Here is a 27,632-nt window from a genome sequence, read left to right as displayed (position 1 = left end):
TCAAGGAAATTAAAATGATAGCATTCCTTCCATATGGTGATGATTCTATACAGTGAATCTGGAAGAGCCACTCCTCCGGTAATTGATGGACAGTTAACTTCAAGTCTTTCTTTGTTCTTCTTATGCCATCGGTTCAGCGTACTTTGGTGTTACTTGAGTAGCCACTCATGGAATTGGCATAACCTTCTACACCAGTCTCACGAGCGACTATACTCCTTTCTATGAAATGCTGCAGGATTTTACAAAATGTACTTTAACCATCAGTTCGCAGCTCGTGGTCGCGAGGTAGCGTTCTCGCTTCCCACTCCCGGGTTCCCGGGTTCGATTCCCGGCGGGGTCAGGGATTTTCTCTGCCTCGTGATGACTGGGAGTTGTGTGATGTCCTTAGGTTAGTTAGGTTTAAGTAGTTCTACGTTCTAGGGGACTGATGACCATAGATGTTAAGTCCCATAGTGCTCAGAGCCATTTGAAACATTTTTGAACTTTAACCATCATCTGTTTATTTGTCCCATTAGTGATCTACCGGTTTTGGTTACTAACCATCATCCAGATGTAGGATCAGTAGATCAGTAATGGGATCGGTAGATCAGTAATGGGACATATGAACAGCTGATGGTTAAAGTGCATTTTGTTAAATAATTTACGGCTGTTGAACCTCGCCTTATGGAAACGCTACAGGATTCATCATATAAAAAAAAAAAAAGTTTGCTTGCGAATGCCTAAGTTGACAAATTTGTTACTTCTGAAAAATATGCTCCTCAAGGTCTAGGAGTGAAGTCTTTTTTACACATATATACCTCAAAATTCCCTCTATTACGTAATATGTACTTAAAGTTGATAACGTACATTTTTCTAGATCGATAATTGTAAATATCAACAGCTGAACAATCATCCACCCCATTCAGGACTCCCGAGATGCGATTGGCAATTGTTCAACTAATTGAAAAAATCCTAACAGTGCGGCACCACTTCCTATATTTGTAGTCTGGGGCGTTACGAATGTTCTACGCACAGCGACTGCAAGGAAATGCTGCTCGCTTTGCAGGTACAGCAATGCACTGTAAGCGTTACAGATTTGTCGAGCTCGTCCGTAGAGGCCTAAGCTTGCGTTAAATGTTTTTGTCTGCAGTGAGTACCTGGGCCACGGCCTTCATTCGGCAGACAATCCGCTTATCGGCTACAAGTCCTGGACTGGCAAAGAAGAGCGATGCACAGTAGACAGCGCAGGGCTTGCAGAACGAGAGTAGCTGTGCTTCGAGTCGCTTTCGTGACGGTCGTAGGCGAACCGTTGCTTAAGACGAAATTGCAATGTATGCGGCTGTGCCCCGGATTTCTCCGTCTGACGGATTTGCGGGGGTTTTAAAGAGAGAAAGCGCGCAGCGCTGTGTGGTTACACGACCGGCGCCCGCCGGCTTTACTGCGCAAAATCCTGTGTTTTAACTTCAGAATGCCCGAGTCCCGCGAGAAGTGCCTTTCATTCCGGTGCCGGCAGCCACCGCAACGTTATTACAGACCATACGCCGTACGACTTGCCTCACATGTGACTCAACTTTAAATATTCACCTCTAGCGCGGAAGAGACAAAGAGTGTCGCTCTGGAGTGCGCAGTAATGTTTAGTTTCATGTTTTCCAGCTTGCCTTTTGTTAGCTACAAAGAAGTAGCTCCATGGAACGCTGGTTTGCGCGGAAATTGGTATACAACTTTTCGATTCCTTTCAGCATTATTTGTACGTTGTTGGCTTGCCGTAACACGAAACGGGAGGCAGTATTACACACGCACTGCATTTTGATACATTGCACGGGGGATACCGAGAACGAAGTAACCGAGTTATAATGAGCATATAGTACTAAATGGTTTCAGAAAGTAATGAAAACTTTTATTTTTTGTAAAAAATGTTATTTATTCGTCTAGATGAATGTTACACTCTTCAAAATAGACTCCAATGGGTATTATACAGATATATCCTTGAAACTTTTCTGAAACTCTATCTTTAGGATAGCTTTTATCTTTCACAGTGATGCGTTGTTAATCTCGCCTACCGTTGTAAAACGACAGCCCTTTAAGGTTTCCTTTTGGGAACAGAACAAATTGTATGGGGGCTATGTCTGGTGAATATAAAGCCTGAGGCATCTTACAGTATTATTTTTGGCCAAAAATTCACGAACAAGCAGCGGTATGTGAGCAGGTGCGTTATTGTTGTGTTAAAGCCATGACCTGTTTACTTATGAAGAAACAGTCACGATAGCAAAATGGGATTTATTTTAAACGACCCGTTTCGTCACATACTGCAGGCCATCCTGAGACTGAGTGCACAATATGCTGGAGCTGGCGACGTGCTGAGAAGCTGCTCATTGTCAAGACGATAACTGCTCACAGTACGCAGCGGCTCAGCACGTCGCCGGCTCCAACAAATGGTGCAATCAGTCTGAAGGTAACCTACTGTATGAACCGAAATCGGCCATTTTAAATGAATGACATTTTGCGATTGCGGCTGTTTCTTCACAAGTAATTATCACAAGTCAGATCGCTGACACTCCCAACCATATTTTGTTAAAACCATGAATTATTACTCAAAAGCCGCGCGGGATTAGCCGAGCGGTCTCAGGCGCTGCAGTCATGGACTGTGCGACTGCTCCCGGCGGAGGTTAGAGTACTCCCTCGGGCATGGGTGTGTGTTTGTCCTCAGGGGAAAATTTAGGTTAAGTAATGTGTAAGCTTAGAAGTTAAGTCACATAAGATTTCACACACTTTTGAACATTTGTTACTCAGAAGTATGGGGATTTTTATAGGGCTGCTTCACGCAGACGGTGTTGAACTTTTCAACAGCACTCGCGTTGAGCGCCACAGCTGATTAAAACTAATATTTATGACTAATGAAAAGCACCATAGATGTATGGTAACACGTTTATTGTGGTACGGCCGGTTTAGTTCTTAGAACTTGATCATTAATATTAAACAGTACACCTTATTGATCGCTCGAGCTCGTGGCAAGAACTAATGGTGCACTCTGCCGTTAAAATCAAAGAGTACATTGAATAAAACCTTCACATTTGTCCACAACTGAACTTTTTCGCTGTTGGTGGTCTTGAATAGTTCCTCTGGTACCAATGAACCTTAGTTTCGACGTCGAATTCGCAAGCCCACGTTTCTTCGTCTGACACGTTACAGTAATTGCACATCTTTGTTGACTTCATCTAGCGACTTCTGAGCAATTTGCATTCGCCGCTGTTTTTGTTCAAAATTCAGTAGTGCTGGAATAAATTTTGCTGTCACAAAACACCCGGAAAAGTTCATGGCATGAGCCAACTGGTACGCCAGCATCAACGAGGACTACTCTTATTGCGATTTCGCGATCGTTGATGAACATTTCTTTATACGGCGTAGAAAAATTTCCGCTACCAGTCACAATAGAAGATCATTTATTCGTCAGGCGACCGGTTTCGAGCTTGTGACCATCCTCAGCTGTTTATACATTCATGCATCTGTTTATATTGCTGGAGGTAAATAAAGATGAAGCATGCTTATTATAATGATGCAGTGGTGTCAGTTTTTCCACTCAGTTGCGTATTTATCATTTTCACGTCCCTGTTTCAGTTTTTTTTTTAAATTTAGCTGTATATTTCACTACTATGTCGTGCACTCGTAATATACACCGTGTTTACATACAAACATGTAGGCTATGGTCAAAGAACTTAGATGTACGAGGTGCAAAGATGTTACTCATGCAGAAACATGTAGGTTATGGTGAAAGAACTTAGCTAAGTGCTTTGACCATAACCTACATGTTTGTATGTAAACGCTGTGTATATGACGAGTGCACGACACAGTAGTGAAATATGCAGCTAAATTTTAGAAAAACCGAAACATGGACGTGAAATTTATAACAAATGTACAACTGAGTGGAAAAACTGACACCACTGCATAATTATAATAAGGATGCTTCATCTTTATTGATCTCCAGCGATATAAACATGTACATGAATGTATAAACATCTGAGGATGTGCAGAAGGCCGAAACCCTGTCGTGTGACTAATAAATAATCTTCTGTTGTGAGGGTAGCGGAAATATTTTACACCCCATTAAGGAACAGTCACAGAGTTCAAGAGCATCCACTATAGATAAAATTCACTTAACATTTCTTTGCTTTTTTCCATGATTTTATTGGCTGACGAAGTGTAGGGGATGTCCAGGGCGCTCGCCGTCTTCGACGTCTTCACCGCTTCTTTGATACGCTTTTATCACTCGTGAACCACCAGTTTTACTCATAGCTGACACACCATAAGCAATAATTAGCATTTCTAAAACTTCACTGCATTCTGTTTCGCGATCCATTTTTGTACAATTTAATAATCGCCGATACTACCAAAGTACATGTAGGCTTTCCAACAGCTGACAACAGACTAAATATTTGATTTGGCTATCAATGTATACATACTTTCCAAAGGTGCACAAACAAAACACGGAAAAAATCATGCGAACCGGACTAATACAATACACAATATTACAAATTTCCCGTTACTTTTTGAACGCATCACCGAGTGACGTGGCGCATTGGTTAGCACATTGGACTCGCATTCGCTAGGTCGACGGTTCAAACCCGCGTCCGGCCATCCTGATTTCGGTTTTCCGTGATTTCCCTAAATCCTCTGAAATGACACAGCCGATTTCCTTTCCCATCCTTACCTCATCCGATGGGACTGATGACCTCGCTGATTGGTCCCCTTCCCCAAATCAACGAACCAACCATCGAACACATCTCGTACGCGAGAAACCCCTGTAATTAGGCCGACCCGCACGGCAGAACACTAAACAAGTCGATGTCGGGCCGGCAGCTTGTCAGCTTTGAAACACGACTATGGCGGGGGAACGTAACGCACGGTGTTATTTTCTTGCAGGGTATATGTCCCGGTAACAGGCTGCGTCTGTTGGCCGGTGTGTACGACACGGGAGGCGAGACCGTGGTGGCAGACCTCAACACCCTGCAGCGGCAGGGCAAGCGTCGCAGCTGGCATGTGCAGCCCAACAAGGTGAGTGAGTACACGGTCTTCCATTTGATTTATTACTCTCACCTCTCACCGCTAAGTAAAGTTCACCTCTCACCGCTAAGCAGTGTTCACAGGGAAATGCAGGCGAAACTGCACTGCGCAGACTGCCTTGGCTCTCGTATTTACAACGTTTACATAATATTTTTTTCCGAAGGATTAACAAAGAATAATCAAATGCCATTAAAACCCTTTTTATATAGAAAATTGCGTAATTTCTTTAGTAATTCTTGATAACAAACATGTTCTCATTAGTTCAATGCCATACACCGATATCGTGAACTTTCTGAAATACGTGAGGATGAAGACCATTATCTATTTACAGAGCACCTGATGATGCCAATATGCCGAAATGGGCTCATCGTGAATGATATAAACTAAAAACAATTTACTGGGCAGTGTAGCTGGCTATTGTTAATAATAATCATGCCATTAAAACATATATTTTGCGCCGCGGGCCCCAAAGAAAAAAAAACATTAATTAAACGGAAGATTACTCTCGTATTCGCGTGTTTTCACTTTTAGAAATAATATCATTTCGGGCCTCCTTTTTTCCGACGTAGTGCAACAAAAGGACGTGGCATGGACTGAACAGGTGATCGGAAGTCCCCTGCAGAAATACTGAGCCGTGCTACCTCTATAGCATCCATAATTGCAAAATGTTTCCGGTGCAGGATATTGTGCACGAAGTGAGCTCTCGATTATGTCCCATAAATGTTCAATGGGATATGAGTCGGGCTATCCGGGTGGTCGAACCATTCGTTTCAAATGTCCAGAACGTTCTTCAAACCAATCACGAACTATTGTGTCCCGTTGACATGGCACATTGTTATCCATAAAAATTCCATCGTTGTTTGGGAACATGAAGTTCATGAATGGCTGCAAATGATTAATGATAGGTTCAGCTGTATCAGAGGATCCAGTCCATTCCACGTAAACACGGCCCACGCCATTATGGAGCCACCGCCGGCTTGCAAGGTGCCTTGTTGACAACTTCGGTGGGTCTGCGCCACACTCGAACCGTACTCCTGGTTTTCCAATCGTCCGGGATCCGATCTACGTATATGGTCACGAGCCCAGGGAAGGCGCTGTAGGCCATGCCGTGCTGTTAGCAAAGGCACTCGCGTCGGTCTTCAGCCGCATTGTCCTAACGCATACGTTCACCATACGTCCTACATTGATTTCTGCGGTTACTTCAACCAGTGCTGCTTGTCTGTTAGCACTGACAACTCTCTGCAATTGCCGCTGCTCTCGGTCGTTGATTGAAAGCCAACACCTATCGAAACTTCATTAAACTATAGACGCTGAACGGGGAATATTCCAGAATGTCACACAACAAATTTCGAATTTTTTCAATCGAAACTGGCCGAGAAAAAATATATGTCGCATTAATTATTGAACGCCCCAAAATCATCCACTGTGTATCCTCCTCGCACCATCTGGCAATTCGATTAAAGGTCAGAAGGCTTCTCCGCTTTCATGTTGGGAAGAGGGCTGTTGTAACTCGCGCTATACGCCCCTTTGACCAAGCTGAGGGCGGTAGAAGCAGCAGAAATTACGTATGGGATTTGGGTCAGCGAGGAAGTGGGACTGGAGAGTGAGAGAGAGAGAGAGAGAGAGAGAGAGAGAGAGAGAGAGAGGGAGGGGGGGGGGGGGGCAGGCCTCCTCCCAGGAGACCCGGAACAGGACACAGAGAGGCGGTTGATTGGATTGGATTTACGACGCCGGCCGCCTGTTGCCGAGCGACAGCAGCGTCCAGCGAGCGGACCAATCAAGCAGGGGAAAATGCTCGGCGGGGCTCGCCCCGCGTTTCAGGGTCGAGTCATCTCCTGCCCCACGGGGTTCTCCGCACTACGGCTCTCCACTTACTGAGGCGGAAAAGGGGGGATCTGGTGGTTGATTGACTTCTCTCTCCTTGTGCTTATCCTGTCGTATGGTGTCTGATGTTTCCACTTTTGCAAATTTATGTTTTCCGATCTTGTGGACGGCTGCCCTTCCAGTCACCACAGCCGTTAGATAACGTAAGGCAAGGTATTCGTGTGAGCCATCTGTCTGTGAATAATCGTGTAAACTTTGCGATGATGTCCGCCGTTGGCGAGCGCAGGTAGACAGCCCTGGTACAGAGAAGAAACAAAAGTTTATTGAACACAATTTCCATAAAAATGTTCTCCACAATGAAACAAAAGAAAGGATGGTTTTTCGGTAAGTGAAACAACGTTAATGCTACTCCTTCAGTAAGTGAAACAAAGTATATGATGGTTCATAAATAACGGAGCCGCTTAGACTTCGGGAATCACAAAGTAAATCAACAAGTTGCGTGATGTTTAAAAAAGATTTCGACAAACTTCAGTGAGCACAACATCAAAATCCTAAAAGCTTTACGTTAAAAACAGTTAATTAAGTTTCCGTAGTCACATGCTCGTAACTTCTGGTTAAAACGGAAAAATAAGCTTCTCACATCAGGCTTAAAATAAAAATAAAAATCCAAGCTTCAGTTAAGAAGAACAAACACTTAAAAACACTTATGGTGTACTTCGCTCAAGAAGTATTGAGAGACAACAGTAATGAAATATCTAAGCCTGACAAAGATACGTCTGGTCTGATACTAGTTAGTCAGCTAGAACAACAACTGTACAATTATACCAAGCCTCAACGAGCACATTGTTGATGACTTAAGAGTCCCAGATGAGGAGGCAGCTTTCTGTCCAGGACACGATGGCCCCCTCCTTGACGCGGCATAGTGTATATCTCCAGATAGGTGGTGGCGACGGAACTGCTCTCCAGAACTTATTAGTCAGCCTAAATCGCCGCCCCACGGTCCTATTTTTGGCACGTGGTAATGCAGATGCATGAAGAGGTGCGATTTGCCAATGACGTTGAATGCCTCTGTTGGTCTAGCTGAAGAGTTCTGGGGTTGCGAAGATCCGTGTCGTCTGCGCTGTAGGGGCCGAGCTCGCTGCAACCTGCATGGCGAATAAGCTATGCGGGGTGCCTTGTTCTGTGTGTTACAATGTTATGATTATTAGTGTATCGTATTTTCTGAGCTGGAGAACAGCCCAGCATGTGCCTTAACGAGCGTGGAAAACCACCTAAAATCCAAATTCTGGCTGGCCGGCGTACCAGAGCAACAATCATTAATCTGCCGCAGGGTGTGGTATTTGACTCACCTCCCTATTACGGAAGCTGTCACACGGTGCCTTAAACTATAGGAGCAGGTCTTCCCTTAGATTTATTCACTTTTTTAAAACAAACCTACCACAAAGACATTTTCAGACGGCTTAACCCTAGAGCACTAAAGAGGGGAAAATATTATATTACTGTTATTACTATTAAATCGTGGTAAATTTCACTGCTCCAAAGTTTATTCAAAGCAAGTCATAATTTTAGGCTATGCACTTCTTAATTACAATTGTTAGATCCCCATACAACGTAAGTACAAAATGCTTTGTTTTATGCCCTATAAGGCCAATTTTACTGCTCAAAATGTTGTAGGAAAAGAAGTCATGCTATGATGTGCACTAGTTACAAATCTCTGTAATTATTATGACTCCAGGAATACTTTATACACAAAAAAAGGTGTGTTTTATTTTCTCTCACTGTCACCCACGGATTCTTCATTCGAGTCCTCATTTGCTGCTTCAACATAATTGTCACCTGCACACACAACATTACCTTCTTGAAGAAAGTCTGCCTCTTGAAACTTCCTGGCAGATTAAAACTGTGTGCCGGACCGAGACTCGAACTCGGGACCCTTGCCTTTCGCGGGCAAGTGCTCTGCCATCGGAGGTACCCAAGCACAACTCACGCCCCGTCCACATAGCTTCACTTCCGCCAGTACCTCGTCTCCTACTTTCCAAACTTCACAGAAGCTCTCCTGCGAACCTCACAGAACTAGCACTCCTGGAAGAAAGGATGCGCGTACTGCTTCACGTGTAGTGCTTCCTTCGTTGGGCCAAATAGCTGTTTCGAATTGTTGTATGAAATTATAATGTACTGCGAGAACTCACATTTTCAAGCGATTAGTAAGTATAAAAAGACGTTGCTTTTATTAAAAATTAAATTAAGTATTCGTTAATTAACATTTATAATTGGTAATAAATATGGATATGGTATGTAAATAAAAGTAGAACAAAGTTCCGACTAGCGCGAATTGAATCAACAACTTAACGATTACTAGTTTTTCACGCGATACACCCAACCATTCTTTTATACCAGCCGTTTTATTCGTATGCGTAAATCATCAAAGGCTTTTTTTTTTTCTAGAATTGGACCGTACTGGTTTTTGTTTTTGATGGACACCTCTCCCCTCCGCACCCCCCTAGATGCAGTGAGACTACCCTGGTTAAATATGGAAAAGGGGAGAGTTCCTTGAGCACGGAATGCCAAAACTAAAATATATGTACCGAGTGTGGAACTCCTGTGCACCGCGACGCGAGTCTAGACTGTTACCCCTGATCCGCCCGCTCCGCTAGTCCATTTACATGCGGCCCATAGAGAGAGAGCAGACCGCCTGCAGGTGTTCACGCTCCACCGCCCTGGCTCGTTAGCACGACTAATGAGGCCTCCAGTCCTGCAAGTCCGATCGCCTCTGACTGCAGCCGCTGCCTGTCCTGGCTGTTTGCCTAGCTTCCACCTACTGGCTGTTTTCTTTTCCACTTAGCCTTCCAGCTACTCAGCCCGAAGAATCTCCACGGCTCCAGAAAAAGAGCACATCCATATCGTCCGTCTACGAGACGCTGCTGGCTATATCCCACTAACAGGAAGTAAGATTATAGTTCAGCATCTCGTCGATATCGACGTCACTAAAGTACCGGGTGATCAAAAAGTCTATATAAATTTGAAAACTGAATAAATCACGGAATAATATACATAGAGAGGTACAAGTTGACACACATGCTTGGAATGACATGGGCTTTTATTAGAACCAAACAAATACAAAGTTCAATAAATGTCCGACAGATGGCGCTTCATCTGATCAGAATAGCAATAATTAGCATAACAAAGTAAGACAAAGCAAAGATGATGTTCTTTACAGTAAATGCTCAATATTTCCACCATCATTCCTCAACAATAGCTGTAGTCGAGGAATAATGTTGTGAACAGCACTGTAAAGCATGTCAAGAGTTATGGTGAGGCATTGGCGTCGGATGTTGTCCTTCAGCGTCCCTAGAGGTGTCGGTCGATCACGATACACTTGCGACTTCAGGTAACCCCAAAGCCAATAAGCGCACGGACTGAGGTCTGAGGACATGGGAGGCCAAGCATGACGAAAGTGGAGGTTACGCACACTATCATCACCAAACGATGCGCGCAAGAGATCTTTCACGTGTCTAGCAATACTTTTTTTTTGGTTCATTCCAAGCATGTGTGTCAATTTTTACCTCTCTATCTACATTATTCCGTGGTTTATAAAGTTTTCAAATTTATACTGACATTTTGATCACCCGGTACTTGCTATTTTGGAGAAGAAAAGGAGAGCAAATCAGTCACAACCTCGTTTGAAGGCCCAAGGTCACATAGATCTCATCTGATTTACAGAGGTTTCACCAAACCTAATTTGGGATGGGGATTTGAACGCCGCTTGTCTGAATTAGGAGTCCATTGTATTAGCCATTGTGCCAACACAGAAAAATTTAACTGTGTACTCTCAGACGATGCGTACGCGTCACCGGACGTCCCACGTACCAAAAAAAAATCTTCTCGGCCCTCAAATCGCATAAATTCGGATAAAATTCTCGAGCTTTCGGAGGGTATCTCCGCCATCGTCGGCAGGAGTAAACAACCGCTGATTGCCGGAGCTGACGCGGTTTTTCGGTAATATAGGCACGATTGCAGCCTCTGGTACCAGTCAGAGATGGCCGAAACGACGCGTACGCAGGTGGTTGGGCAGCTCGTAGTAGCTCAGGCCCACTGCGTGACCGTGTGACGTCAGGTGGCACGAGGGGCCGGTGCCATGTTTGAATCTGCCTCTCGCGCCTCCCTACAAGCGTCTAGCACCCGTCTTTTGTCCTTTGTGATATTCAGAGCCCGCTCCAACGCTCTACTAAGTATGTATCCCAGGTCTCTGTTAAAACTGTTGCTTATATTCCAATCTCAGCCGCCTCCTTTAAAACGAAGTCCAATATGTTGACGCTTGAGCCAAGACTCTCGTGTTTTCAAACTGCATTTTCTGTTCGGTTTCCAGAAAATGCTCTGCTATGGTCGACTTGTCAAGCTCCCTTTATTGTACTTGTGCTCGGTACAACGCTCTAAAATTGTGCGAACTGCATGAGCTATATAGATGCTACCGCATTCGCAAGGGATACAGCACGCGCTGCGCACACGAAGAAAAAAAAGGTTGAAATGGCTCTAACCACTATAGGACTGAACATCTGAGGTCATCAGTCCCCTAGACTTAGAACTAAGTAAACCTAACTAACCTAAGGATATCACTTACATCCATGCCCGAGGCAGGATTAGAACCTGCGGCCGTAGCAGCAGCGCCGTTATGGACTGAAGAGCCCAGAACCGCTCGGCCACAGCGGCCGGCGCACACGAAGATCCATGTCGAATTTAACACGGCACAGCACACCCCATACGTCGTAACTTGCTGCTCGTTGGCACATAGTAGGCAGGAAAGCACCCGTCTTTGCCACCTCTGCCGTTTCACAAGGCGTCCTTCTTCGGTGGCACCTGAAAGCGTTTGCATGTCCCTCTTGCTTTAACCATTCTCTCTGAACACGTGTCTCAAGTGCTGCAGCTCAGACTGTAATTTGTGGTCGTGAGAAAAAACTTTCGCTCTGTATATGTATATTACCGTCTACAGGACCGCTTTCTGCTGTACAGGATGGTGAAAACTATCGGCGTTCAAGTATCGATCAGTGTGCGTCTGTTTCCTGTAACTGCATGACCAAACGATCTTCTGCCTTCCGCCCAACTAAAACATCGAAGAACTGTAGCTTGACATCCTTCTGCATGTCGATTGTAAATTTAATGTTGGAATGGACAACGTTCATGTGATGGACGAAATGCTACAGTGCATTTTCCAATGGCAGAGGTAGCCATCGAATTTTATTAGAGTTGACGCGGGTAGAAAACCGAGGATATATATAATCAGGAGTGGAGAGGTTATACGAAGTATAGTGTCACATACTTTCGTCCGCACCATGACTATTCAATTAACGGTGAGTTACCGATTTTGGTTTGTAACTGGTGGTGAGGACCAACGTATGTGACGCTATACTTTGTATGATATACTGAAGATGGGCTGCCCCCGACAGCGTCAAATATAATTTGTTCAACAACAAACGGTCAATTCATTTCAAGCGGACCATTCAACAGTGACACAAGGAGCACGCTCAGTTTGCATTATTGGCCTCAGGCCTCTTCCGCTACTTTGTCAGCGCTCTAGTTAACTGTTTTCAGAGATTTGTGGCCAGTAGTGCAATCGACGAGCAATAAGATACATTTAATTATGGTGAGGGTCACCTGCCAGTCCTCAGTAATCTGACACTGGTGTTGGGTTCATCCTAGATGTAGGCGAAGATGTCATAAACTCCAGTGTTATTTTGAGTACCACAGTGCATTACTAGGTATGGTTCTATTGAAGTTGGTACACCTTTGCCTTCCTCCGACCTTGGAACTGACTTACCCAGTCACTCGTAGGGAGCCTTCTAGTTTTATGTGAACGCCGAACCACGATGCAATACGGTTTCTTCGTAACGTTGACAGGTGAAAGAAACGATAGGTAACATACACTCCTGGAAATGGAAAAAAGAACACATTGACACCGGTGTGTCAGACCCACCACACTTGCTCCGGACACTGCGAGAGGGCTGTACGAGCAATGATCACACGCACGGCACAACGGACACACCAGGAACCGCGGTGTTGGCCGTCGAATGGCGCTAGCTGCGCAGCATTTGTGCACCGCCGCCGTCAGTGTCAGCCAGTTTGCCGTGGCATACGGAGCTCCATAGCAGTCTTTAACACTGGTAGCATGCCGCGACAGCGTGGACGTGAACCGTATGTGCAGTTGACGGACTTTGAGCGAGGGCGTATAGTGGGCATGTGAGAGGCCGGGTGGACGTACCGCCGAATTGCTCATCACGTGGGGCGTGAGGTCTCCACAGTACATCGATGTTGTCGCCAGTGGTCGGTGGAAGGTGCACGTGCCCGTCGACCTGGGACCGGACCGCAGCGACGCACGCCAAGACCGTAGGATCCTACGCAGTGCCGTAGGGGACCGCACCGCCACTTCCCAGCAAATTAGGGACACTGTTGCTCCTGGGGTATCGGCGAGGACCATTCGCAACCGTCTCCATGAAGCTGGGCTACGGTCCCGCACACCGTTAGGCCGTCTTCCGCTCACGCCCCAACATCGTGCAGCCCGCCTCCAGTGGTGTCGCGACAGGCGTGAATGGAGGGACGAATGGAGACGTGTCGTCTTCAGCGATGAGAGTCGCTTCTGCCTTGGTGCCAATGATGGTCGTATGCGTGTTTGGCGCCGTGCAGGTGAGCGCCACAATCAGGACTGCATACGACCGAGGCACACAGGGCCAACACCCGGCATCATGGTGTGGGGAGCGATCTCCTACACTGGCCGTACACCTCTGGTGATCGTCGAGAGGACACTGAATAGTGCACGGTACATCCAAACTGTCATCGAACCCATCGCTCTACCGTTCCTAGACCGGCAAGGGAACTTGCTGTTCCAACAGGACAGTGCACGTCCGCATGTATCCCGTGCCACCCAACGTGCTCTAGAAGGTGTAAGTCAACTACCCTGGCCAGCAAGATCTCCGGATCTGTCCCCCATTGAGCATGTTTGGGACTGGATGAAGCGTCGTCTCACGCGGTCTGCACGCCATGACGAACGCTGGTCCATCTGAGGCGCCAGGTGGAAATGGCACGGCAAGCCGTTCCACAGGACTACATCCAGCATCTCTACGATCGTCTCCATGGGAGAATAGCAGCCTGCATTGCTGCGAAAGGCGGATATACACTGTACTAGTGCCGACATTGTGCATGCTCTGTTGCCTGTGTCTATGTGTCTGTGGTTCTGTCAGTGTGATCATGTGATGTATCTGACCCCAGGAATGTGTCAATAAAGTTTCCCCTTCCTGGGACAATGAATTCACGGTGTTCTTATTTCAATTTCCAGGAGTGTATGAAAATTCTAAGACAGACCTGGGATCGAATCCGGAACCTTCAGACATATCGGCGTTTCACCAACGCGCCACACTCCTAGATTGCAGTTGACTGGGATAGAGGTGTTGATTTGCTTCCGACGTCGGCGTATTGTCCAGATTTCTCTGCGCCGCTCGCCTTTTGACGGGTTGCCGTTATCCCGGAAGGAGCAAAGCGGATCGGGGCCTGCTAGAACCAGTTAACTGTTGATTGCGAGTTTGTAATTAAGGCAGCAGGCAGGTAGTATCGCGAATCGCCGGAGCAGGGGAAGGTGGAGGGCAAGTTATTACTGGCGGCGCTGCGATAACGCCGTAACGAGACGGGCGCGCCCGTAATAAACTGTCGCCATGGCAACCCAGATCGATTGTTGGGGGTACCTGCAGGAGGGGGCTCCACGGAACAGCCCTCCAGGGAGCAACTTCCCGCCAGCTCTTCTCGTGCGGGCGCGCCGAGACGCTGACGCGCGCTGCTTTGCCGGCTATCCCAGGCGGAACTCCGTGCCCTGCAAGTCAGGTTGCGCGTACAGAGACGCACGCAGACTTCGTGAAGCAGTCGTAAATGTCGTATTACTTTTTACATTAAAACACAGGAATCTGTCAGGAATACAAAATTTCTTTAGTTTTGTGAACGACTCATTTGAAGTATTTAACATTGATAAGCAGATCTTTAGAAACTAACAACCATATTGTTGCACCGTATTTATTCGGCACTGTCAAGAAACATACCCGTTACCGCTTGCTTTCGTTACTAAACGTCATTACTATTGTAGCCATTACATTTACTTTTTTTTGCTGACATATCAAGTTGTAGGTGTAACTGTGCTTGTAAATGCATCATCTGAATGGGTCTCTTACTTGAACAGATTTTTCTCTTCTACATAGTCATGAGCAATCACCATGGCTGTGCTGGCATTAACATCAACAACTGCAGTTGCAATAGTTGAACTCGTCGTATCAAAATATGTGACGATATGGTGTTTTCATTGACATAGTTTATAATACTTCATAACGTTCACAATATTTAACTGAAATTGTATGTCTCTTCACAAACTGTCGGCGAATTAATCATATCTGAAGATAACAATCAAGTGCTGAAACTGGTGGTGTGAACACTGTAATTTTTAAGGGAACTTGGATGTAATAAATTAATATATATTTTATTTGCCTTTCTGTCTTTCCCACCCTGTTGTAATGTGGGCGTTTTCTACACAGTGTTTTTTGCACCTTTTTTCACTTTACTGTAACAGTATTATCGTTCATACACACTGTAAAAGACGTAAAACATTACTGTTTCACAACTTATACTGTTGCCGACTTCTCCCACCAATTTATTTTCCCCCAGAGGGACAGGATTATTATTTAACATTGGACTTAAGTACTAAAGTCAGGGGAACGTGAGTGCCCTTGTTTTCTCCTCTTCAATACCCCCCCCACCCCCCTTGACTTACATGTGAGGGGGGAAGTGAGTAGCTCTTGCAAATACTTTTTACTGACAGCAAAGACGAAGATTAGGATTTAAGGTCACGTCGACGATAAGTTCATTCGAGACGCAGCACAATATCGGACTTTAAACGGTGCGGAAAGCAAATCGACCTGTTTCTTAGCAGCATTCACGCCATTTGTCTTATACGATTTAGGGCAACTACGGAAGACCTAAGTCAGGATGGCAAGACGGGGATTTGAAATGCCGTCCTTCCAAATGCAAGTTGTTGATCGGAGCAAACTGTGAAGATCATTTTGCAGTTGTTAGAATGAAGGTACTTGGCGAACGGTATTTTAGTAGTTAGAAGACTCGTGTCAACGTCAGAGGCAGCTTTACATTGTTTTCTTTGAAAGAGCTACAACAGCGTTAGAAAGCAAAGAGGTAAAGATGAAAAAGAAAACTACTGAAGTAGTTTGTTCCAATAATGAGTAGCAGCATAGAATGAATCTTTTAGTCTGTAGCAATGTGTACACTGTTTGAAATTTTCAGGCATATCAAAACTGTGTGTCGTATCGGGAAACGAACTCGGAACCTTCAAATTAGGGTGTGATGCTCTACCGATTGACTTATCCAGGCACGACTACAACTTTACTGCTGCCTTCCAAACTTCAAACTCGTCCGGCACACAGTTTCGTCCTTCCAGGGAATGTCAGTAGTAGCATAGCCACACATTAACTTTGCGTAAAGTGGCTTGGCAAGGTAATGAAAACTGTTCTTATACATACAGGCTGATTCATAGGGCTACGAGCAAACTGAAGGAACTGAGAGAGGAGTCGAAATAAAACAGCTTTGGAATAGGAACTTTGGAAATAATCCAGAATCAGTGAGTGAGTGAGAGAGAGAGAGAGAGAGAGAGAGAGAGAGAGAGAGAGAGAGAGAGAGAGAGAGAGAAGTCACATACAAGATCTGCATCGGACAAGCTATTCCAGAGGTGTCAGAAGGTGTATCACTTAACATGCGTGGTCCGATGTGAATGCAGCAAGACGGAGAACATGCACACTTCTCTATGCAAGTAAGTGACATATCCAATGCCACATGTCCCTGGCGTTGGCGCTTCGGCTGGACGACGGTTCAAATCCGCGACCGATCATCTAGATGCTTTCGTAATTCCCCTAAATCGGTCCAGGAAAATGCTGGGTTGGTTCCTTTGAAAAAGCATGAAAGAGCATGGCCGATTTCCTTCCCCGTCCTTAAAACAATCCTAATGATGTCGATGTCGACGGTACGTTAAACCCCTGATGGATCGGAAAGAGGTCCAGTTGCATGTCCATATCGCTCTTCTGACTTTTTTCCTTTTTGGTAGGCCATATCAAAATCCTTGTGTACGTCACACCAGTTGCCGTGCAGTGTCTGATGCTCGAACGATGCCTTGTGTACTTGGCAGAGTGCGCCAGAGCTTTCTGCGAAGATTTTATGCCTGTATTGAATGTAGTGGTAGCTATTTTGAACATCTTCTGTAATGTTGAGTAAACAGTACATTCTGGCACGGGGTTACTTTCAAAGCAGTTGCTATTCGACTCTTCTATTTGCTCCTTAAATTTGTATGTAACATCTATATGTACATGGATACTCTGCAAATCATATTTAAGTGCCTGGCCAAGGATTCATCGAACCACCTTCATACTTCTCTGTTTTTCTAATCTCGTAAATTGCGCGGAAAAAACTAACACCTATATCTTTCCGTGCGAACTCTGATTTCCCTTATTTTACTATGATGATCGTGACTCCCTATGTAGGTCGGCGTCAACAAAATATTTTCGCTTTCGGAGGAGAAAGTTGGTGATTGAAATCTCGTGGGGAGATTCAGCCGTAACGAAAAACGCCTTTGTTTTAATGATGTCCTTCCATAATCCTGTATCATTTCAGTGACACTCTCTCCCCTATTTCGCGATAATACAAAACATGCTGCCCTTCTTTTAACTTTTTCGATGTACTCCGTCAATCCTATCTGGTAAGGATTCCACACCGCGCTGCATTATTCTAAAAGAGGACGGAGAACCGTAGTGTAGGCAGCCTCTTTAGTAGATCTGTTACATTTAAGTGTTCTGCCAATAAAACGCGGTCTTTGGTTAGCCTTCCCCACAATATTTTCTGTGTGTTCTTTCTAATTTAAGTTGTTCGTAATTGTCATTCCTAGGTGTTTAGTTGAATTTACGGCCTTCAGATTTGACTGATTTAACGTGTAACCGAAATTTAACAGATTCCTTTTAGCACTCATATGGATGAACTCACACTTTTCGTTATTTGGAGTCAATTTCCAGTTTTCACACAATACAGATAGCCTTCTGTATCCCCTTGTATAAAGTGAGATTCAGATCGCAGTTATGTAATGCAATGATAACCAACACTCTTGTAGACTGCCAACGTTTCTGAGATGTGAATTTATGCTGATTCGTTATAACTGAACCAAAATAGTAGAAGGAATATGGCATGAAAAACAGTTGCTGGCGAATCTTGGTCGGAACCACGAGTGATCCTACAAGGAAGGCATGTTAGTTCCTTTGATTCGATTTTTTTTAAGTCTGTCAATAAAATGATTAGCAACGATAATGGTCGAGCAGAAGCAGTCAGAATTGTCGCGTCATACAGATAATTTCGTATAACGTAACAATAACTCGCAGGAAATGTACCGATTAATGGGCATTTCATAGGCAGAGATGTCGCCATTCTGCACCAGATTATTCCATCGTGTCGCCTTTTTGGGCAACGGGAGACATGGCTCTGAGCACTATGAAATGGTTCAAATGGCTCTGAGCACTATGGGACTTAACATCTTTGGTCATCTGTCCCCTAGAACTTAGAACTACTTAAACCTAACTAACCTAAGGACATCACACACATCCATGCCCGAGGCAGGATTCGAACCTGCGACCGTAGCGATCGCGCGATTCCAGACTGAAGCGCCTAGAACCGCTCGCTCACTCCGGCCGGCGCCGGGAGATATTTCAGCGAGTCCTGGTGACAGGTGACTTCCACGTGGTGTCCAGTGGAGAGCCAAATTTACACGCTTATTTCGGGAAGCCGGAACGATCGTGGGACGAGAGTGCGCAGATTCGCGAAACTAAATCTGACAAGCCGGATCCTCGCCCAAGTGTCGTAGCGCCTCTAAACTTGGATCCAGCCGGACGCTTCACTCGTTCGTGAGGCTGATGTGCCGCCGGCTGCAGATGCGAACGTACACCGTGCCCAACAAACCTGCGTGGACGCAAAATCTTGATTCCATGCGAAGACCGCAGGATCTCCCGGAAATAGAATGGGATTAACTCAGTTGCGTAATCATGTAAAGGCAAACACAGCGTAACCAGTCACTAAATCGTATTTTTTTAACTTACGACGCATTTCGGATACTTTGCTGCAGAATCATGTGTACATCTACATAGATACTCCGCAAGATAGTGTGTGCTTCTTGGTGGAGGGTACCTTCTACCACAACTAATCATTTCCTTTCCTGTTCCACTCGAAAATGGTGCAAGGGAGAAAAGATTGTCTATGTGTTTCCGTAGGAGTCCTATTTTATCTTATCTTCGTCGTCCTTACGCGAAATCTACAGTGGCAGTAGTAGAATCACTCAACAGTCAACTTCAAATGCCGGTTCGTAAATTTTCTAAACAATGTTTCGCGAAAAGTACGCCGTCTTACCTCCAGGGTTACCCATTTGAGTTCACGAAGCATCTCCGTAGTAGTCGCGCCTTCTTTGACCCTACCAGTAACAAATCTAGCCGCGCGGTCTGACGCGTCTTTTCAGGGTCACTCCGTCGGAGGTTCGAGTCCTCTCTGGGGCATGGATGTGTGTGTTGTCCTTAGCCTAAGTCAGTTTAAGTTAGATTAAGTAGCGCGTAAGATTAGGGACCGATGACCTAGGCAGGTTGGTCTCATAAAAACTTACCACAAATTTCCACAGAAATCTAGCAGCCTGCCTCTGAACTGATTCGATGGCTTCCTTTAATCCGACCTTGTGGGAATTCCAAACACTCGAGCAGTTCTCATGAATGATCGGACTGGTACTCTATGCGCGATCTCCTTTGCAGATGAAATACACTTTCCTAAAATTCTGCCAATAAGCTGAAGTCGACAATTCTTCTGCCCTAATGGCGTTCTTATGTGTTCGGTCCATTTGATATCGCTCTGCAACGATATGCCTAGATATTTAATCGACATCACAGGGTGAAACAACACAGTACTAATGCTGTATTCGAACATTATGTGTTTGTCTTTCCTACCCATATGCATTAACTTACACTTTTCCTCATTTAGAGGAAGTTCCCATCCATTATTTTCCATGGCTGGGCCTAGGATTTAACTCGTGGTCTGTCTTTCTCTTATTTCTAATTTCTCGGTTTTCTATCCATAGCAGGGCGTGCAGGCTGCGGCATACAGAGCTTCCTGACATTAAGTGATACTGATTTCTTCCTGTACACACTTTTGGTTTGTTGATATGCAGTTTACATTTTTCTAACCCTTGATGCATAAGATTCTTTCTCAGAGGTGTTTGCCTCTATCCACTCACTTAGATATTCAAACTTCTCCATCAGATTGATTTCCCCTTCTTCTGCCTCAAGTATTCTGGACGCTGATTTGAAAAGTTTGTTTAAAAAAAATACTTTTCTCGAAGGAGATCTGGAGTCGTGAGTTTGGTGTTTGTGGCGTAAGTTCATTTAATTGTTCTGCAGGTAATAAACTGTGTTTTGATTTGTATTTTAGACACAGCCTACCAGACATGTGTATGTGTCGAGTACTTATTTTGCGAAATGTTTCTAAAGTGGGCTTATTCCAATGCGGAATTTCCGTTCGCTGTGTGTGTGTGTGTGTGTGTGTGTGTGTGTGTGTGTGTACGGGGCACTTTCTGAGCATGAGACATCGAGAGAGTGCTTGAGGTGGGTCACATCCCGAATTTTCTCATGGTTTACATGACCTTCAGGTGGCTCGAAAGGTGAAAGGTGGAAGTCAAGGAATTTGAGGTTCGTGGACCGGTCTACGCCGATTAGCAGGATGGTTAGGAAACTGAATGTTGAATCAGACGCGCAGCCATGCCACGGTGAAAGTAGATAGAGAAAGTTCTATAAGGAGGCTGTACCACTTCACAAAGCATCTCCGATGCTTTAGAATTATGTTTCGGACTAGCATTCGAACCCGGACCGTTCTCTTTCACTGGACGTGCTCTTGCCGAATGAGCTAGCGAGACACCACTCACTTGCCCTCGTCAGTTTCGTTTCCGCCACTACCTCTACCCTACTTACTAACAAAACCTACTCATCGAAAGCCAATACGCGTAAAATACGCGCCGTAGCAAGTATCGTACTTGCGTTCTTGATACACCAAATTGTCGCCTTCGACCCTTAAAAAAATCCATTGAGGTCTACGTATCGTAGACTGCTTTATTTTAGCTGAACGTCTATGTATTAAGACTATTCCAGATGGCTACTTCAACAGAATCTGGTTACTCATTAATGAAGTGTTGACCACAGTGTCTAACTTGCTATCCTATAAAAAAGAAATAAAAACTTTGACACGCAGGCAGTACGCAGCATATTATCCTAGGGTAGTAGTTGTCTAAAGACCGATAACTAATATCCTGTGTGCCACAGGGAGTGTAATAGTAGCATCACAATTCACGTTATGAATTAGAGGCTTCGCAGATACTTTTAGTTTCTATATTCGATTTTTTTACGAATGATGCTGTAGTGTCTGAGGAAGTTTCGCTGCATGTAACTTTTAGTAGTGTGTAGTTATACCTGGCAAAATAATAGTCTGACGAAAAGACTGGCACCTAGTTTTTTATGTAGGGAAATGTAGATTTGTGCACTTTACGAGACATAATAATGTGGTAGCCTTTTACTATGCCATTTAGGAGTCACAACTAGATGTAGTCTTGCCATACAAATGCCGAGACTTGAACTAGAACGGTCACATTAGTTCAGTTGTAAGGTTAGTAAAGCACCCAGATATTTCTGACGTGGCGGTTTCTCTCGGCGTTGGTCAAACTATAACGTGTCGTAGTACTGTAACAAGTACATAAATGATAAAGGGACGCGCAGTCCGGAACCGTGCGACTGCTACGGTCGCAGGTTCGAATCCTGCCTCGGGCATGGATGTGTGTGATGTCCTTAGGTTGGTTAGGTTTAAGTAGTTTTACGTTCTAGGGGACTAATTACCACAGCAGTTGAGTCCCATAGTGCTCAGAGCCATTTGAACCATTTGGTAAAGGGACGGTGTACAGTTTCTTGCAGTGATCCGTAACGTCACCATGAAACTTGAGCTCGCAGAGTAATTAGAAGGCAGAAATGACTAAGTCGTGTCATTGTAACTGACCTCCATTGAGAATTTCAGAAACGTAATTAAAGGATATGCTTGCACTGTGTATTTTTGTTGTTAATTCAAGAGGGTGTCGGGGCAGATATACATTACGAAGAAACCGTTTGGAAAGAGACTAGGTCTGCATGCTGAAGTCGGCAAATTCCGCCGCTTTTCCGGTGGAAGTGCACCGCTCCCTAAGGAATCCGTCTGTAACCTTTACCCGGTTCGAGAGTAGAAAAAAATTGATGCCACTTCCTGCGGCAGTGATGACTGGGTAGAAACGACGCTACGCGCTGCTACAACCATGTCAACAACAACAACATTCTTTCTTGTTTACGGACGACCCATTGGGGCAACGGCCTCCCAGTGGTTGTGCTAACGGCGACAAGTAGCGAGTCAGATAAACGCTATTGTATTCATAGAAGGCCAGAGCAAGCAGCTCGCGGTCGCGGCTATAAATAGCAGCCTTCCCCTCACCCCTCTCTCCCTCCCCCCCCCCCCTCCTCTTCCCCACTACTAACTGGCGTGTTCTTTACCCTTTACGATCGCCTCGCGGTGTCCTTGTGGCTTGTCCTGCCTCGGGCACTGAGGCCAACGAGCTTAGATGTTGCTGGAGAGGTGCGCGGAAAGCTATACTCCCGCCAGCTGGAGTTCCAGTGGCGGCGACTCCTAGATCCTCTGCCAGCGTTTGGGTACTGGACAACTACTGCTCAGTGCATTATGTCAAACAAACTTTTTTTTTAATTTTTAGACCAAGCAGCTTCTCTACTGGAATAAACATGTATCAGGCAGGCGGCGACCAGGTTCATGGCATGTTTCTTAACCTCCAGATAGCTTTGGATATAGTCGTACTAGCTGAAGATATGAACGAAAGTAAGATTGGATTGAAGGCGGCTTCCTCCAAGCAAACGATAGAGTCCTACAATTGTCGTACAGTCGAGCTAAAAACTTGCCACTTGTCCTGTACAGTAAAGCAGTGTGCGTGATTTACGTAGAGTCTGTTTCTCTACTTTTCTTGAGTTGCTGGCCTCGGTGGCCGACCGGTTCTAGGTGCTACAGTCTGGAACCGCGCGACCGCTTCGGTCACAGGTTCGAATCCTGCCTCGGGCATGGATGTGTGTGATGTCTTTAAGTTAGTTAGGTTTCAGTAGTTCTAAGTTCTGGGGGACTGATGACCTCAGAAGTTAAGTCCCATAGTGTTCAGAGCCATTTGAACCCATTTTTTCTTGAGTTAGTTACAGCAGTTACTGGCGCTTGTTATTTCATTAATGTTTCCACCGATGTAAGGCTGCCAATCATGCGTTCAGTATCCTTTCTCACAGCTCCTGTGGCATTTTGCTCCAAGTTCAAAACGACGCCCTGTCACTAAATCTGTAGCTCGGTTACAATTCACCTAAGATATGTAGCAATAACTCTGCTGTCAAGTGCTGAAAACCTTATCGATATCCTTATATGGAATCTCTAGTTACATTGGGAAAAGTTTGAGTTGTGATAATTTTTACATTTCTGGTAACACCCCCTCCCCACCCCTCCGGTCACATCTTTCAGCTATCACTTCGGAAATAGCGAAAAACTGGCACTATACGATGTCGAAAATCGTAATTAAATACATCAAACTTTCTTTTATTTATCAAACAGCTTTTCATGTTGCTTCACGAGTCCAGGTGTGCCCGATTTCAGACCTCTCCGCTACAGAAAAATACGGCGATATGTATTGTATCAAGCGCGCTGCTGATTACGTCATCTTCTACACATGTTGCATTTGCCGTGACTGAGCGTGCAACCGGAAGAAATTTCTGTAGTGTGCCGTAGCTATGACGACATGAATCACCGCAAGCGGGCGCTAACTCATTGCTAATTCCAGGCCACGGGTGGCTATCCTGAACACTGTGACGTCACTAACGGTGATGTGATAATGCCGAACGAAATTGGCGATCACGCCCCGAGAACGTGGACATCGCTTCCTGTTGGTATATATGTGGTGACCACCATACACTGTAAGTCCCTTTAGGACTTACGTATTTTTGTATCCTCTGCTTTCGATTTAAACTTTCTGACCATTTCACCGGGAATCCATCATTCAACAACCTATGTGTCGCGCGTACCCGGCAGTGCGACGATTTTGGGGAATAATAGCAAAAGGCGTATTAGTTTTGTATATAATAAATGAAAAGCGCTAGTTTTCTTATATTCTACTGTATTAATTTAATGTGTTTGCCGGTTTCGGCTTACAAGGCCATCATCAGGCATTTATTGACTGTTGCCGCCAAAGAAGTTACAGTGTTTACAAATGACATTGGAAAAGAAGTTAAACATCTAGATTGAAGCACAAACGCGCTTTAAATGACATCTTTGACAGTGTGGTGCTAATGCAACGTAAAAAGTAAAAAGGTGAACAATAAATAAATATAAAGGGAGTCAACAAGAAAAAACTTTAAGACAAAACACACAATAGTTATATTAATAAACAAAACCAATAAAATAAAATGAGTACTGTTCTATACATTTACCTTGAGGTGCAAGCTTGCATTGTGTGTCCCGATTTGTAAAGCTGTTCACTTAACGCGACATAAAAATGTTGTACCCTTTCAGTATACCACTCATGAGACACAACTAGGATTAGTCTTGCTCTGGGAATAATAATGTGTAGAGATAAGAACTGGAACGATGACATTAGCTCAGTTGATAAATAGCTGTCAGAAATTTCGGGATATGATGGTATTAGCTCAGTTGTAAAATCAGACTAGTTTAGAAGCAATTTTTATTCCTTAGACCCATGGTGCAAAATGGCTCTGAGCACTATGGGACTTAACATCTGTGGTCATTAGTCCTCTAGAACTTAGAACTACTTAAACCTAACTACCCTAAGGTCATCACACACATCCATGCCCGAGGCAGGATTCGAACCGGCGACCGTAGCTTAGATCCATGGTATGAAATCCACAAGCATATGGAACATGATATAAAACAAGAATACACAATACATATTGACAAAGAATAAGAGAGTTGCCAATGCAGCGCAGCGTCTCCAGAGATCACGAGTGAAGTGGTTCTGAAGGATGTGAAATAAATAAAAATAAATCTTAACAAATTTTCATTTAAAAAGTAATGACAGATTTGCCTGGGTGACAGTGAAAAAGTTTTGAAAGGTTTGAAATGGTGATTAAAGTTTGTTGGGAGTTGCTAAGTACTCTCATTCTTAAATACTAGATAAATATAGTCAGGGTGGTTTGCGTACCGTGAGTTACGCTGCGTCAAGATGTATCACAGATTCTAATTTTAACACTAGACTTGTTGTGCTAAACCCTTAATGTAAAATTATTCCTCTTATTGAGTAAATAATAACAGCATTTTCAATGTTTAAATTCGGTCAGCAATTATAGGGAATGTTAGAAACCAAATTTTTGTTGCCCCCGGAGCAGTTACATAGGCAGCCTGTAGCGCTGACTTTGCAACGGGTTAGTCGTTTGTTAGTACTTATGTTAAGACGAAATGGTCAGCTTAGGATAGGAAAAAACGGAGGCAGCGTCAAACCAGCCCGAAGGTTGATAACTACAAAAGTTAAAGTGTTGTTACGTTGTTCGCTTACAGAACTAAAAATGGTTGAAATGGCTCTGAGCACTATGGGACTTAACATCTGAGGTCATCAGTCCCCTAGCACTTAGAACTACTTAAACCTAACTAACCTAATGACATCACACACAGCCATGCTCGAGGCAGGATTCGAACCTGCGACCGTAGCGGTCGCGCTCTTCCAGACTGTAGCGCCTAGAACCGCCCGGCCACCCCGGCCCGCTGGACAGAAACAGGCGCAGGATGAGTAGGAAGGCGACCCAGTGGCGGAGACCGCAGGCGGCCGGCACAGCACGTGCTGCGGTCTGCGTCGCGGTGTATAAACGGAGACCGGCTTTGCTTGTACTCACTCTCCCCCACTTCTTGCCTGCCATACATGCTTCACTCAAAAACCGCTTACGAAACGCAGAATTTCTCTCCGACCTTTGAGAAAGGTTTAGTGTTCGTCAGTAACGAGACCAGTAAGAAGCATAAAATTGGCTTCCTGCTTCTGTTTTAATAAGGATACATTGCCGTGTAATATAATCTAGACCGGTTTACGGTGGAACGTTTGCAGAAGTTAATCCAAGGGATGATACGATTCTAATAATGACGTTATGTATGTAGGGGCAACGAAACATCACCGAAAAAAATTCGGAAATTGTCGAGGGGTGTTTTCTGCGTGTTTTGGTACAGGAAACGTGTAGTCTCTGGTGGCTCGTTACAGAGTAATAATGTAAATATACGGGTGCGCCAAAGAAACTGGTACACGCATGCGTAATCAAATACACAGATATGTAAACAGGCAGAATATGGCGCTGCGGTCGGCAACGCCTATATGAGACAACAAGTGTCTGGCGCAGTTATTAGATCAATTACTGCTGATACAATGGCAGATTATCAAGATTTAAGTGAGTTTGAACGTGGTGTAATTTTTCGGTGCACGAGCGATGGGACACAGCATCTCCGAGGTAGCGATGAAGTGGGGATTTTCCCGTATGGCCATTTCACAAGAGTACCGTGAGTATCAGGAATCCGGTAAAACATCAAATTTTCCACATCGCTACGGCCGGAAGAAGGTCCTGCGAGAAGGGACCAACGACGACTGAAGAGAATCGTTCAACGTGACAGAAATGCAACCCTCCCGCAGATGACTGCAGATTTCAGTACTAGGCCATCAACAAATGTCAGCGTGTGAACCATTCGACGCAGCATCATCGATATGGGCATTTGGAGTCGAAGGCCCACGCGTGTACCCTTGATGACTGCACGACACAAAGCTTTACGCCTCGCCTGGGCCCGTCAACACAGACATTGGACTGTTGATGATTGGAAACATGTTACCTGGTTGGACGAGTCTCGTTTCAAATTGTATCTAGCGGATGTACGTGTACAACCTCATGATTCCAATGACCGTGCATGTCAGCAGGGCACTGTGCAAACTGGTGGAGGCTCTGTAATTGTGTGAGGCGTGTGCGGCTGGAGTAATATGGGACCTCTGATACATGTGGATACGATTCTGACAGGTGACACGTACGTAAGCAACCTGTATGATCAACTGCAGCCATTCATGTCCATTGTGAATTCCGACGGACTTGGGAAATTCCAGCACGACATTGTGATACCCGACACGTCCAGAATTGCATCAGAGTGGCTCCAGAAAAATTCTTCTGAGTTTAAACACTTCCGCTGCCCACCAAACTCCCCAGACACGAACATTATTGAGCGTATGTGGGATGTCTTGCAAAGTGCTATTCAGATGAGATCTCCATGGCCTCGTACTCTTACAGATTTTTGGCAGCCCTGCAGGATTCATAGTGTCAGTTCCCTACAGCACTGCTTCAGACGTCGTGTTGCGGCATTTCTGCATGCTCACGGTGGCCCTACACCATATTACGGATGTGTACCTGTTTCTTTGGCTCTTCAGTGTATAATTTATTCGGTTTTTTTATTCAAATTGTCCTCATCTATACCTGAGTGGTCAGAGTCTGAGTCATGCGGTGGACTCTGGCTCAAAGCCCGTTACTGCAAAGGATATTTCATTAATGTGAAGACTGGAATGGAGTTACTTCCAGCTTCGTGATGTACGTTGA

General features: G+C 44.9%; 1 protein-coding gene across 8 annotated transcripts in view; it reads left to right on the top strand.

The window, feature by feature from the left end:
* Window positions 1-27,632, top strand: part of LOC126354991 (enhancer of filamentation 1) — a 685,921-nt gene that overhangs the window by 604,206 nt on the left and 54,083 nt on the right. For all 8 annotated transcript variants that reach the window (XM_050005092.1, XM_050005096.1, XM_050005097.1 and 5 more), the window contains exon 3: window positions 4,897-5,028. In XM_050005092.1, the coding sequence (XP_049861049.1) occupies window positions 4,897-5,028 (132 nt within the window). The remainder of the gene's footprint in view (window positions 1-4,896; window positions 5,029-27,632) is intronic.

This window comes from Schistocerca gregaria, chromosome 3, assembly GCF_023897955.1.
Source record: "Schistocerca gregaria isolate iqSchGreg1 chromosome 3, iqSchGreg1.2, whole genome shotgun sequence".
Lineage (NCBI taxonomy): Eukaryota > Metazoa > Arthropoda > Insecta > Orthoptera > Acrididae > Schistocerca > Schistocerca gregaria.
The sequence above is the reverse complement of the archived record's forward strand: the minus strand, read 5'-3'. Positions and strand labels throughout refer to the sequence as shown.